This window comes from Podarcis melisellensis, assembly GCF_964234715.1.
Source record: "Podarcis melisellensis genome assembly, chromosome: 17".
Taxonomy (NCBI): Eukaryota; Metazoa; Chordata; class Lepidosauria; order Squamata; family Lacertidae; genus Podarcis; species Podarcis melisellensis.
The window spans coordinates 40257178-40272284 of NC_138534.1; the positions used below are offsets into that span (position 1 = coordinate 40257178).

General features: G+C 44.9%; 1 protein-coding gene across 13 annotated transcripts in view; it reads left to right on the forward strand.

The window, feature by feature from the left end:
- The window catches only part of ADGRL3 (adhesion G protein-coupled receptor L3), a 548617-nt gene that overhangs the window by 381088 nt on the left and 152422 nt on the right, over positions 1-15107 (forward strand). For all 13 annotated transcript variants that reach the window (XM_081893739.1, XM_081893730.1, XM_081893741.1 and 10 more), the window contains 3 exons: positions 3582-3884; positions 4898-5001; positions 11416-11601. In XM_081893739.1, the coding sequence (XP_081749865.1) occupies positions 3582-3884; positions 4898-5001; positions 11416-11601 (593 nt within the window). The remainder of the gene's footprint in view (positions 1-3581; positions 3885-4897; positions 5002-11415; positions 11602-15107) is intronic.

Here is a 15107-nt window from a genome sequence, read left to right on the forward strand (position 1 = left end):
GGAACAAGCTTGTTTTCTCCTACTCTAGAGGGAAGGACTCGAACCAATGGCTTCAGGTTATAAGAAAGAAGATTCCGACTAAACATTAGGAAAAACTTTTTGACAGTAAGAGCTGTTTGACAGTGGAACAGTCTCCCTCGGGAGGTGGTGAACTCTCCTTCCTTGGAGGTTTTGAAGCAGAGGTTGGTTCTCCATCTGTCATGGATGCTTTAGCTGAGATTCCTGCATTGCAGAGAGTTGGCCTAGTGACTCTTAGGTCCTTCCAACTCTACAGTTCTATGAAATGGCATCTGCCGAAGGTGGATGGAGGAGTTCCCTGTTTCCTCAGTGCCTATACAAGGAGAGTGGATTATGACCTAAACCACCTGGTGCTGTTGGTAGTGGCAGTCCAGAACATCTGGAGAGCACCAGGGTGGTGATGGCTGGCTTTAACCAATCCTGATGAAAGCTTGCAGTCTGATATATAAATGAATATAGAGTCCTGTTTCACAGCAGATTTATGTGACCACATCCTTTCTACACTTCCAGTATCGTTTAAATTGCAGAGAGGTTTTGCAAATGTTGTTGCAACACAAAAGCATTTCTTAGAATTACCAAGAAAGAAGAAAAGGGAAAACAAACTGCCCAACGTAAGAGGGCCTGCTATCTTTTGGAGTGGCACAGACACATTTTTAGGAGACTGGTGAATATAACTAAATTTTATGTGACAGCCAATTTTCTGTGCACAATCCCCAATGCACAAATATTCTTTTTTTCGCTTTGAAATATTGAATCAGCATGTTGGTCATTTGATTAGGTTGGTGCTTTTGGTTGCTGAGTTTATCTCTGAATATATATCCCATTGTAGGAAGGAATGGTAAGAAATTGAATCAGAGTCTTCCGCTGAGAATCTTAGAAATGCCTTTTATTAAAACCGTTTAGCTCCATCAAAATCACAAAATAATTTTCTGAAACAGAAGTTATATAAGTAACCTTTTACTTAAGTCTTTAAATTGTTTCAAAAAGCCCCCCTGCATCTGTTTTAATAAACGTATTTACTAATTTGCCATGCTTAGTTATGTTAATGATTTAACTTTAGATCCAAACCATTAATATAGCTAAGCATGGTAAAATTGTGATAATATTGTAAGGATAATGAAATGTCCCATGTAGTATCCGGAACTGCCCAGGCTGCTCTATCCTGAATTTAACCGTTTACTTTTGACCTGGCTGACAGATTTGTATTCTGTACTGTATAGAATGTCAAATAAGTTTGCTCAGGTTGGCATTTAATCATAGTTGCAGCCAGAGTGAAAAACCATTTATATGTAAATGAATCAGATGCCTTGTTCTTTTCTAACTAACCAATTAAGCTGGTTTTAAATCACATAAATGAGTAAGTGAAATTTAAAGCACGTGCCGTTAGTATGATCATGTATCTTGTGGTCTTCATAAAATTGATTTTTGAGTTATGCTTCAAGCCATTTTTTTTTTCTTTAATGAAACTAATCTACTACCCCGCACAGATTTTGTACATTCCTTAAGGCTCCGGTAATCATTTTATGGTGGTTGTAGCAGGGGCTCACTCGTTCCCACTGTGTTGCTCCCTAGATTGGCATATTGATCAATGTAGTTGAATTCCATTGATCTGAACCCAACAACCCCCCTTGTCTACATCGGGATACCTTCTATAAAGTGGCAACAGATGCCTGTCCAACTTCACATTTAAAATCTATAGGGAAGGTGAAGGCAACCCTGCCCTGAGCAACATCTTCCAGGGATGATCTGACAAGACAGTGAGGCTCAACAGCAGGGAAAGGTTCTGTTCGTGGCAGAGGTGGAGAACCTGCAGCCCTCCAACCACCATCAGCCTGGCAAATTGTCAGGGATGATGTGAGCTGTAGTCTGGGAACATCTGGAGGACTACAGATTCCCTCCGCTGCTATAAATGCTGCAGGATTTTCCACCCTAAAGTGTGGATCGTGTGTCTCCAAATGCAAAATGAAGTGGTGCGTGCCAGTAGATCAGCCTTTCTCAACCTGTGGGTCCCCAGATGTTGTTGGACTGCAACACTCCCATCACCCCTAGCTAACAAGGCCAGAGCTCAGGGATGATGGGAGTTTTGTAGTCCAACAACATCTGGGGACCCACAGGTTGAGAACTACTGCAGTAGATGGTGTCTGCTGAAGTTCATATGCATGGAATAAGGAACATAACTCTGGCTTCTCTTAGATCCCCCTGGAAGTTCTGCTTGTTGCGCATGATAAGGAACAGGCCATTTGTACTGACTGGAAGGTCCCTAGGATTTGCTACGAGGCAAGAAAGGGGGCACAAATGTCACTTGAATGGTTCTGTCCTTCACAAGTGTAGGGGAAGTATTCTGTGACTGGCTGCAGTGTGAGTATGCCAGCATTCAGTGAAGCTCTGCCAAGACAAGTAGGAATGGGCAATATCTGGTTTACATCATTGCGTTATAGCAATAGATCACAATATCAGAAATAAGGATGGGGCAATGTTGAGGCATTGGCTGGCTTCTCATTTTTCCCCACAACATGATTTTTGCCGGCGCCTGCTCTTGTGATTCACTGCTCCTTGCATGAGGCAGGGAAGAGCTGAGCTAGAAAAGTTAACAAGGGCTGCAGGAATCAAGAGAAGCATTGTCTGGCTTCACAGTTTTCCCCACATAGTAATTATTGCATGTTGTCTTTGTCCATGGAGTTTTCTTGGCAGGGATACTGGAGTGGCTTGCCGGTTCCTGCTCCAGGTGGATCACGTTTGGTCAAAACTCTCCACTATGACCTGTCCATCTTGGGTGGCCCTGCACGGCATAGCTCATAGCTTCTCTGAGTTATTCAAGCCCCTTTTCCTCAGCAAGGCAGTGATCCATGAAGGGATCACTTTAGCATGAGTTTGACCAAACATGACCAGCATGAGTTTGACGGAGCATCTCCTCCCCCATTGTTCTGCCCGGACACTGAGGTCCAGTGCCGAGGGCCTTCTGGCGGTTCCCTCACTGCGAAAAGCAAAGCTACAGGGAACCAGGCAGAGGGCCTTCTCAGTAGTGGTGCCCGTCCTGTGGAACGCCCTTCCATCAGATGTCAAAGCAACAAACAACTACCTGACATTCAGAAGACATCTTAAGGCAGCCCTGTTCAGGGAAGTTTTTAACGTGTGATATTTTACTGTATTTTTGGTTTTTATGGAAGCCACCCAGAGTGGCTGGGGAGGCCCAGCCAGATGGGCGGGGTAATAATAAATTATTATTATATTATTATTAAACTGTGGGAGGCAGTGGAAGACAGGAGTGCCTGGTGTGCTCTGGTCCATGGGGTCACGAAGAGTCGGACACAACTAAACGACTAAACAACTAAACAACAACAAATTTTTGCATAGCATACCCACACACAATTCACAATATATTTCCAGGTCAAAAAATATGAAACCGATATCGCAATATGGACTTCAAACTAGACATAGGCCCTGGGCTTACTTCACAAGTTACACATCGTCTCCATATAGAAGCACTTTTAACAAGAGGTTGTTAGATCCCCAAGAAGCTGTCCTTCCCTCTCTCTTAACTTGTTCTTGCTTTTCGTTGGCAGCATCAACGGCTGGAGCCACAGGTTTGGGTGGGACGACCACAAGCACCACTCCCCGACTGACGACCAGCAGCACTGCACGGACCACCACTGCGGCAGCTTTGGGCCGGAGGAACAAGAGCACAACGACACCTTCCCCGGGTTTGGAGGCCCCCAATGAAATGACGACACACCTGCCGCCTGCGGCTTCCCAGCTCCCTGCGATAGGGGCAGAGAGCTGCGAGACGGTGGAAGCCCGTGAGATCACGTGGTTCAAGACCCGGCAAGGACAGGTGGCCAAGCAGCCGTGCCCCAGGGGCACCGTAGGTGAGCTCATAAAACAAAGGTACTTCTCTACCATGCTAAGCCAGCCGTCCAAGTTTTGTTTAATCAGTGTCCTGTTCGTCCTTTGCCTGTGTTCCTTGGCTTTCCACAAAATGTTGCTGAGAATGTGGTATTAGAAATGGCAAGAACGGTCCATTGTATACTTCTGGGGGGAAAACACCTGTCCTTCCCACCTGTCCTTCTGCTGGATCTCTCAGCGGCCTTTGACACCATCGACCATAACATCCTTCCGGACCGTCTAGAGGGGCTGGGAGCTGGGGGCACTGTCATACGGTGGTTCCGCTCCTTCCTCCGGGGCCGTGTTCAGAAAGTGGTGGTGGGAGATGAGTGTTCAGACCCCTGGGCTCTCACTTGTGGGGTGCCTCAGGGTTCCGTCCTCTCCCCCATGCTTTTTAATATTTATACGAAGCCGCTGGGAGAGATCATCGGGGGGTTTGGGCTGGGTGTTCGTCAGTATGCAGATGACACCCAGCTCTACCTCTCTTTTAAATCAGAACCAGTGAAGGTCCTGTGTGAGTGTCTGGAGGCGGTTGGAGGATGGATGGCGGCTAATAGATTGAGGTTGAATCCTGACAAGACAGAAGTACTGTTTTTGGGGGACCTGGGACGGGCGGGTGGGGATTCCCTGGTCCTGAATGGGGTCACTGTGCCCCTGAAGGACCAGGTGCGCAGCCTGGGAGTCATTTTAGACTCGCAGCTGTCCAGTTTTTGCAAACACTTATTTTTCCATATCTGAAGCACCCTGATTGCTTTGGCGGCCCATTCTTCATTTTAGGGTGATCCAGAGATCCCACTTCTGCTGAAACAAGCCCCAAAACTCTGTGAAGTGGACTATTTCAGTTCAGGATTTGGGCAAATTCACTGCATTAGAAGACTTTTACCACCCAGAAATTAATCTTTACATTGGGAAAAAATTCTTTTGAAACAACTGACTGATCAGTACTTCAAGGGGCAGGTAAACTGTATGGTGTCTCATCATATCTTTGTCATTCTAGGTGTTTCAACGTTCCTGTGCCTTGCTCCGGGTGGGATCTGGGATCCTCAAGGGCCAGATCTTAGCAACTGCTCTTCGCTTTGGGTCAACCATATCACGCAGAAGGTAAGGTTTTGCTTTTATCTGACACGTCCTTGTGCTCATATCTTATGCTCCCATTCCTGCTGTGTTGCGTTTATATAAAAATATGGTTCTGCTGCGACTGAACCAAAAATCATAGCATTGCGTAGCATCTCCTGGATCTAAAGTACAAGAAATGCAAGAAATCAGGAGACTTGGCTATAGAAAGGGGAGCAGTGAGCATATGATGTCAGACCCAAGTGAAAAAAAGAGAGCTAGTCACGAAGTAGGTTTCAAAATAGCAGGGGAAGGGAGTCTTCAAAATATTAGAATTTTTTACATCTTCTCAAGAAGACCCTATTAGAACTGATGCCTTATTGTGTGCATCAGTGGTAGGATAATTGATCCAGCCAGGGGGCTGGATCTAGAAGTGGCCAGTTCCCCTGTGGGCCACCCAACTGTCAATCACCTGAATTCACACGACATCAGGCGCAGGATGTTGTGACAATGCAAGGGGTGGTTCTCTGCCCTCCAACATTTCCGCTGCCAAGATGGAGGCGTTTCAGCACACAGTGTTATCAATATTCCCCGTCAGTATTGATCATTTGTTTACTACATGAACGCTTTTAACTTTGTGCATCTTTATCTGAGGCATTTATGTTTGTAAGATAGTTGAATTTCTATGTCCGTTTTAAGGTGCTTTTTATTCAGCTTTGGAAGTTATCTGAACGGAAAGGAAATAATTTCCAAAGCAGTTTAAAATTAAGAGAGTCAGACTAATATAAAAATTGCTTTAAAATCAGTAGCAACAAACACACAAAAACAAACTTTTAATTGATTGTGGACTTTCTTTTTTAAAAAGAAGAAACTGTTGACTTACCTTGCTCTTCTGTATCAAGGTCATATCGCTTCCTGAATATAAGGTATTTTCCCCCATTTCTAAAATTATTTTAGCTGCTTTTCAAACAAGTATGGAATCCCTTTCTTTGTAATACGTGATCACAATATTCTCACTTTCTAAATGAGTAACAGAAAAAACAAGAAATGTTGTATGGCGTAACATTTTTTTTGTAGAAAAAGAATTGCTGGAACTCGCCATGAACGCCTTCCTTGTTCTCTTTTAATGGCAATGGAGCCCACCTGAGAGACGCCGGAACGGAGTTCTGGCTGTGGGAAAAAGCCTTGGCACACGTTTATTATGGCATAAGCATTCATGGACTAGAGTTCTCTTCTTCAGATTCGTGGAGTGTTAACTTCAGCTGACAGGTGCATATGTATAGCAGCGGAGGCAAGTGGCTGCAAAATGCAAAAAGTTCACAATCATCCTAGATTTACTATGCTAATTAACACCTACCTAGCAAATCCTAGGATGTTTGTGAAAAAGTTCTTTTTTAGTGTGCTGTTGGACACAAGATGTGAAATTGCGGGGCGGGGGCGGGGGGGAATGTGCAATTGGAAAGCCGATAATGTACAGCTTGAAAAATGGGGAGGTGAGACACGTTTAGGTGTATCCGTTTATTAAACACTTAAATGACAGGCAGTGTCAGGGACAGTATTACACAAATCATATGGGAGTAGAATATCCTCAGTTTCCATCATTACAACAAACTTCTCAAACCATATTAAAAATGCCTTCTTTTTAGCCAAAACTGCATGTTCTGTACCTTCCTTTTTGGACAGATAATGCTTCATTGCATCCTTTACAATTCCTTCTTCTTTTCTTTTCTTTTCTTTTCTTTTTTGCCTGGTGGTTACTGAGCTAAGACAGATTCATAACTGAACTGTCACTATATAATCAATAAGAACTAGTGACCACTGATACTGGGTGTAAGCAAAAAGCAAAGCATGCTTTGTGCTCAGATTTTTCTTTTCTTTTCATTAGTGTGGTATGTATGATGGGGGATTTGTGCAGTCTGAAAATCTGCTTTAAAAAAAAACCTTGATTGGGATCTCCACTTGTGAATGGCCACTGTGCTTACTTTTCACACACTTAGTCTTTAATTCAGTTTATTGTTCGTTGCTGCACTGTGTACAGTATTCCTAATTGACGGCTTCTCCAGGCATATCGGGGCTTCCTGAGAGCCAGTGTGGTGTAGTGGTTAGAGCGGTGGACTCGTAATCTGGTGAACCGGGTTCGCGTCCCCGCTCCTCCACATGCAGCTGCTGGGTGACCTTGGACCAGTCACACATCTCTGAAGACTCTCAGCCCCCCCTCACCTCACAGAGTGTTTGTTGTGGGGGAGGAAGGGAAAAGGAGAATGTTAGCCGCTTTGAGACTCCTTTGGGTAGTGATAAAGCGGGATATCAAATCCAAACTCCTCCTCCTCCTCTTTCTCCCAATCCAAGGAAGGGCATACCAATAGTTCTCTGGACATTTTCTGCCGATGAGTCTGCAACACAAAGGGTGCGAGCTGACAAAGCTATATGATCACTTGGGAGAGAAGCATTTATTCGGTCAGAGGCTCTTTGAATTTTCTACCGCAGTGCATCAGACTGCCAAAGTAGTCTGCCGCATTTCAAGCTGAAAACTGATGCCTTTTCAGCCGTCCAAATGGCAAAATGCACTTCATATCTCTTGTTCAGAATCCTGATTCAAGGGTATCAGATTAATAGGGGGTCACATAATTTCCTATAAATCCTGGTGCATTATACTCCAGATCTATTTGAATTATTAAAGTTTTTGGACTCTAGGTTGGCTTTTCATGAAAGATACCCTTTAATATTTGAATGAAAAGGTTTTAGCTTTGCCCCATCTTCATATCCAATAACTTCTATTTTGACCATCTTACTCATACATTCATTATGACCCAATTGAGAAGATGATAAATCACTGGAAATTGAGGCTATGTCCGTATGCTATTTGTGATAGGCTCAAATAATATTTAATCTCCCTCCCATCCTTAGAATATGGTAGGGGCAGCAGTTATTATCTTCTAGGATTTTTAAAAAATTATTGCTTTAAACCTCTTCCTATTTGGCATGAATTTAGATGCGATGGAGATTGCGGGGAGTGTATGTCGATGGCACTATCTTGACATACTTTCAAAAAAAGCACCAGTGCTTTTTCATTTCCTGTTTCCACACCTCTCAGCCTCAATCAGAACAGGGTTTTGTTTTGTTTTGTTTTGTTTTGCATTTCCTTTCTCTTGAGCTGTGGAGCTATGAGGGATCTGTGAGGAGCTCAGCGTCAGCCCGGGTGCAGCCGCAGAGGCAATCTGACGTTCCTGCCGCTGCACTCGCACTGCGCTGACCTTGCCACACGGCTTTCCCATGTAAGTGGCAGGCATGCTTGGTGTCAAGAAGTCAGGTGTACGACTCCTGCCTCAACTACCCATGGTTGACACACACCTTTTTACACTTAGAAAACTAGAATGTTGGGAGAAGCCTAGGTTGGAACGCTTCTAGTTTTGTGTGGCTACAGAAGTGTTTTATAAATCCATTTCATCATGTGAGCCGCTGCCTGCATTCAGAATTGCGTGACAAGGTCCCAAACCCTCACAGAAAGTGGAATAAAGACACATGAAACAGTGTTTTAGGTTAATGGGCGAAAAAGGCCACAACTATATTGGTTACAGAATGTGAGTGGTATTGGCTTAGGCATTGGAAACCACACGACTATATCTGACAGCTGCCCGTCTGCAGGAGTCTTGGAAGGGTTAACCACAGAAGGGGAGCCCTGCTGATGCACATCAACTAGGAACTCCCCCAGGGTCACCGCTAGCGTTGTGTGATCTAATTTGTTTTTACTGGAACTCCAAAATATGCCAAATGGAGCAAGAGCCAAAATGGTGGCCATACACTGGGTTGACTTGTATTTATGTTTACAAATCTGAGTCGTTGGTTTATTTTACGTAGTCCGTGTTCAGTCTGAACAGAACATGATCTGAGTGTTTTATTTTGTCCCAGGACAGTAGCTGGGGTTTGTCAGTTATTTTCTTCATCAAATTTGGGGTGGGGTGGAATGCACACTCCTAGTAAATAAGGCAGTTCTCTTAGTGAAGTCTGCTGATTATCATATAAATCCTCTTAAAAGCAGACTTCAAATCTGGAGCCCCAAATTAGAGCATGGTATTTCAGTAGTAGGTGTAGTGGTTTTGACTTTGTGGAGATGTCTTGGAAATATTAACCTAGTTTGAGAGTGTTGACTACACCAAGAAGGGAATGGGCTTAATCAGTACTCTTGGCACTGGGATGGCATTTACATAAGAAGATACCAATTTGTTTCCTCTGGGCATGGCTTTGTCTCATGTTGTGTGATTATCTGCCAAAAAACCTTTATTTCATCTTGGCAAAAAAAAAAAAAAGCATTTATCCTTGTTTAGCTTGAGACTGGATTCATGGATTTGATTCAAGTTGATGGCCAATATCTGGTCTTGATCTTCCAGTGATGTGCCGTGTATTAAGGTTTCATCAATGAATCCTTTTAGAACTCTTAAGAAGTCCTTTCTTTGAAAGGTTTTGGGTGTACTTGTGATCCCAAATGGCAGTGCTGAAAAGAGAAACTCACAAAGGTTGTGTTGTCACTTTAGTGCTCTGGTTTGTCAGGGATATGTGCCAAAGGCTTATTGAGTCATCCAGTTTGAAAATGACTCTTCTAGGTGTTTGAAGTACATATTTTCCCATTAAGCTTTTAAAAAATCTACTCAAATGTGTTTTCCTATTGTGGCAGCTACACAGTTGTAGAGATTATTCAGGGTCCAACCTTCCGTCGCATACATGGTGAATACAAACTGCTCCTCTTTCTAGCTTGTTTCTGTGGTAAAGCATCCAAAACAATCAAGAATACCCCTTGGGCTATGTAAAATGATTTCTGCCTATTGCTAATCTGGGGGGTTCTGAAGTCCTGTGCAGGTCTTCTCTGAAATAACTGTGGTGGGATCTACACAACATATAAAAAACGCTGTGAAAATTGTTTTTTTTTTTTAAGTTTCAAAAAACATGTTGAATTTTGCATAGCTCACTGTTGACACCTAGTGGTACATTTATATATTGCACTTTTCAACACATTTAAAACATTTTATTTGCAGCTGTGTAATTATTTCACAAATAAATAAGAATAGTCTCCAGGGAGAGTCACTGTTATCACAAAACAGATGTCCTAAAAAAAATCTAGTGTTGTTACTTACCCCTACCCCACCAAAAACAACCCCACATAAAAAGGGTTTTAAATAATTTTTAAAAATTAAAAAAACACACAGATTAAAAAGCAGTTTAAAATAATGTAAACAGTATTCTCTGCTGGGCAGCAGCAGTCTTTTTGTAGTCTGTCAGACCCTGCCCTAGGCCTGGTGGAGAGACGCAGGAGCAGGACCCTCAGACTCTCAGCAGATTTCAGTCTAAGATCCTTTGATACAGATATTTCCCCCCATAAGGTGGTTCTAAGCACTAATGCTCAAAACCATCCTTTCAGTTTTGTAATTGCACATCAGGCTAGTACCGAGAGAAGGAAAATAAAGAAGAACTGCCACTATATTGTGCTAGGGCTGATTTATGAATCTCAACAGGCGCCCTTCTTTAATCAAAGGCATCCTCCTTTAATGGAGAAATTAAAAGGCAGTTCCTGCCTCTTGATCATCTTCAGTCTTGGCAATGGAAAAGAACAAACACAAAAGACATCATCCAAAAAGATAAAAACACATTCTCAAAATGACTAAAGAGGGAGGGTATTTATGCATAAAGAGGTAATAAAGTTTTAATTCTATATATACTTACCTGATAGTAAATCTCCCAGAATTACTTCTGAATAGACATGTATATGATTTTGCTGTAAGGGAGCCTGAGTAAGCTTATGTTGTAGTTGTAGTTTTAGGTTAATTCATGATAGTTCCAAGAAAAGCAGCTAACTGAGTGGAGGATGACATCTTCGGGTTGTAGAAGATTTAGAATTTTTCAGAATTGATTTTATAATTTAAGACATTGAAATAGAGCAGGGCTTTCTAAACTTGGCTCTCCAGGTGTTGTTGGACTACAACTCCCATCATCCCTGACTACTGGTTTTGCTAGCTGTGGGTGATGGGATTTGTAGTCCAAATAACAACAGCAGCAAGTGGAGGACCAAGTTTTAGAAGCACTGATACAGAGCATTAATGAAGAACATTTGCATATACCACTAAAGCCTGTTATGACGCTTTTTTCCATAAATACAACTGAGCTGTGAATCAGGAAGTCCTTGGTTTGAATCTTGTTTCTGTCCTGAACTCACTAGGTGGCCTTAAATATCTAAGCACACAGGCATGAATGTGCTAAATGGGGAGGTGATAATACTGACTGACTTTACAGGGCTGTTGTAAAGATTACAACCCGATAATGTACGTGAAGCACTTCAAATGCATGAAAGCTCTTGGCAAATGTTGCTGTTGTGAAGCTGATCCCAAAACTCCCTGATACGAGAGCCCAAACTCGGTTTTTAGCCCAGGCCGTGAAATATCTCAACGCTTTCTCGCCTTCTTTGAACCATAGTTGAAATCGGGAGAGACAGCTGCCAACGTCGCTAGAGAACTTGCTGAGCAAACGAAAAGCCACCTGAACGCCGGAGACATCACCTACTCCGTTCGCGCCATGGATCAGTTGGTGGGTTTGCTGGACGTGCAGCTGCGGAACTTGACGCCCGGCGGAAAAGACAGCGCTGCGCGTAGCTTAAACAAGGTAAGTCATAACGGCCAGTGAAGCCACCGCCATCTTTGTCTTTCTCTTCTGCTTTTTGCTGTGAGAAGTCCTCTTGCATCTGTCACGGGAGCTGTGGACCTCGCCACTCTGCTAACTTAACAGATCATCTTTTTTTTAAATAAAGTTTTTTATTTATACAACAAGAAAAAAGAAGAAAAAACACAAATACCAAATTACACACAAATTACAAAAATAACCATAGACACATAATTTTCTTTGCAAACAATAAAACATCTATTGGTCTTAACACTAAAGACCCAACCTCCCGTCTATTCCATATTTCAAATTCATACTACTTCTTGCCAATACACACTTTTATCATAACTAAACTTATTCTCAATAAATCTAATTTCTTATATCTACCTTGCAACTATTACTGAAGTTCCTCGAATGCTGCAACAGAATTTAAACTACTATATTTCTTTTTCAGATATTCTTTGAAAACCTCCCATTTTGAAACAAATTCCTGTTTTGATTTATTCTTTATTTTTTTCTGATAAACCATCTAATTTGGCATATTCTGTCAGCTTTTGGATCCAGTCTTGTATAGAGGGGATTTCATTACTCTTCCATTTTGCTGCGATCAAAACAGATCACCTTTGGACTCCCTGCGAAATACTTGTTTATTCCAAGAACAATCCGGGCTTCAGATAACATTAGAATGCAGGGCCAGCGTGAGACAGCTCTTTGTAGCTTTGTCCCAGTGGATCGTAGGAGCGGGTATCAGAATAATACTTCCCTGGCGATGTATATACTAGAGTAACTTGAGAGAGCTGTGTTGGCAGCGCTCCCAGAACTATAGTGGCCGTCTGAGTAACTCCTGCACCAGTAGGCATTGCTGGAGGAGATAAAAATCAAACATATAGGGAATAGACAGTTGCAGCCTCCTTTCCCCATCCATTTCCCCTCTTCCAAATTAGTAAGAATTTTCCTGTTGAGAATTCTCAAGGCTCTGACAGGAATATGCAGAGGGAGTTGAAGGCGACTGAAATCTCAGCTTATTTTTCCTAATTTTTGGGACTGGGAAGAGCGGAGAAATTAACAGTGGTGAAGGAGAGAAGAGGAAACAACAGCAGATAGAGGGGGAAACAGCCAGGACTTTAGTCTTCCCCATACCGTATTTTTCGTTCCATAAGACGCACTTCCCCCCTCTTAAAATCTAAGGGGAAATGTCTGTGCGTCTTATGGAGCGTATGTGTGGTCCATGGGGCAGGGGGGGGACCCGGGCTTCCTCCGCCAGCCCCAACCTGCTCTTTGAGGCTGGCTGTGGGGGAAAGCCATGCTTCCCCCTACCGCCAGCCCCACAAGCCTGGGGGGGCAACGGCAAGGCTGAGTGCAGCCTTTCCGCTTCTCCCCAACCTGCTCTTTGGGGCTGGCGGTGGGGGGAAGCCGGGCTTCCCCCTGCCAGCCCCAAAGAGCAGGTTGAAAGGAACTCGAAGCCTCCGGAGTGCACCAGGAACTCCCGACGCGCTCTGGAGGCTTCAGGTTGCCTTCACTGAAGGCTACTGAACGCACTTTGAACGCACTGAACACACCTTGTTTTAGAGGAGGAGAACAAGAAAAAAATTCTCCTCTCTGCGCAGCGCCCCTTCAGCGAAGCGGCAGGAGAAATGGAGCCCCTAAAACAAGGTGCGTCCTATGGTTGGGCGCGTCCTATAGAGCGCGAAAAATACGGTATATGCAGTTCTGTTGACCTTGATGTTCTCTATCTGTTGGTGGTTGTCAGGGTTTCTGGGAGAGAGGAGGAGATGACAGAGGAGACGGAGAGTGAGTGGGAGGAGGGGCAGAAGGATGAGGAAGAAGATGACGGAATTCTGAGGGAATCCACGAGTCTGAGCAGCGAGTCAGAGGATTCTCAAAAGGGGGTTACCTTAATCAAGCAAAAGGGAGGAGAAGGGAGAAGCGGAGAGGAGCCCAGTGGAAGACAGATGCAGCAAGAGGCGTCTCAGCCGGAACGGAGTAAAGGGGGTGGAGTCGTCAGCCTCTCGGAGGGAGCAGGATTAGGAGAGAACAGAGAAAGGGGGTTGGAGCAAGGTGTTCAGCCGGAAAGGGTGGAGAGCAGAACAAGGGGTGGTGTAGCGGTCGAAAGAAAGGTCAGCAGCAACGTACGCGCGCCAAGTTCAAACGTAGAGGCGCGCGGAAGTGGAGAGAGCTCAGGGGAGGAGCCCGGCCCTAAAGCCAGAAGGAGGGGGGAAGAGGCGGCAGAGGATTCAGCCTCAGGCGAGTCACGGAGAGAGGGAACCCAGGGGGGCAGGAAGACCCTGCGGAAAAGAAAGGAGAGGAAGAGGTGGTCTAGAGCCAGGCTATTAAGTTGGTGTGGAAGAGGGGAGGAGTCAGAGGGGACTTCAGCGGTCTAACGTGACAGACGTACGGCCACGATGCTGAACTGTACGAGAAGCAGAAATCTTCAATAAACTTTTCCTGTAAATAAACTGCAACGGAGTGAGGTCTCTTGTGAGCTGGGACCCGTCCTGGGTGGCCGTGACAGTAAGTCCCCTCTCTAGAAGCAAAAAATTTTTTTTGCGAAGCTCACGAACGGGAGCAGCCATGAGCGCTGAGGAGCAGCTGGTTGCACTGCGGGATCAGGTTACCGCTCTCACATCGGCAGTCATTGCTTCGCAGAAGAAGAATGACGACTTGGAGAAGACGTGCCAGGATTTGCAGGCAAGGTGGGAACACGCGGACAGGGCGGGGGCCCCAGGTTCCAGAGCGGAGGGCATTGCGCTTGGACGGAGGGGGGGTGCCCTGGTTCCGCATTTTAATGGCAACTTGCAAGACTATCCCAATTTCAGAGCGGACGTCGTATATGCACTGCATTTACTCCGTCACGATTTTAAAGATGAGGAGGAGAAAGTGGGGTTCATTGTTTCGCACCTGCATGGGGAGGCCAGGGCTTGGCTACGCAATCTGTGGCGCGAAGATGGACCGGCCCGTCGCAATTCAACTGCGTTCATCAAAGCGATGGATTCTTGTTTTCAATCCTCTGTGGATGTGGACATTGCGCGCCGTCAAATGCACGGGCTGAGGCAGGGGAAAGCGACTGTGCGCCAATACCACTCTAAATTTTTTGCATTGCTCACCGCCTTAGATTGGCCAAAGGACAGTAAGCCGGTCAGAGATCTTTTTTGGGAGGGATTGAGCCCCCCCATCAAGGATGAGATCGCTAGGGGGGACAGACCCCAGACCCTAGAAGACGTGGTGCACCGGGCTTTAGCTATTGGAATTCGACATGAGGGACGTCCGTGGCACGAGGAGGACGGGCCCCAAGCGCGTGCGCAAGCGAGGACTCTCCCTTTTGTGCACAGGGATTTCAGCCGTGCGCACCCCTCGCCAATGGGGAAGGACAGCGAGGAGCCAATGGAGATTGGTGGTGCTAGGGCTCAGAAGCCATCCCAGAGCCCTGTCCCTGGTGCAGCCAAAGCGAAGCCTCCTAGAGGAACCAGGAAGTGTTACATCTGTGACAGTGCGCACCATATGGCGAAAGA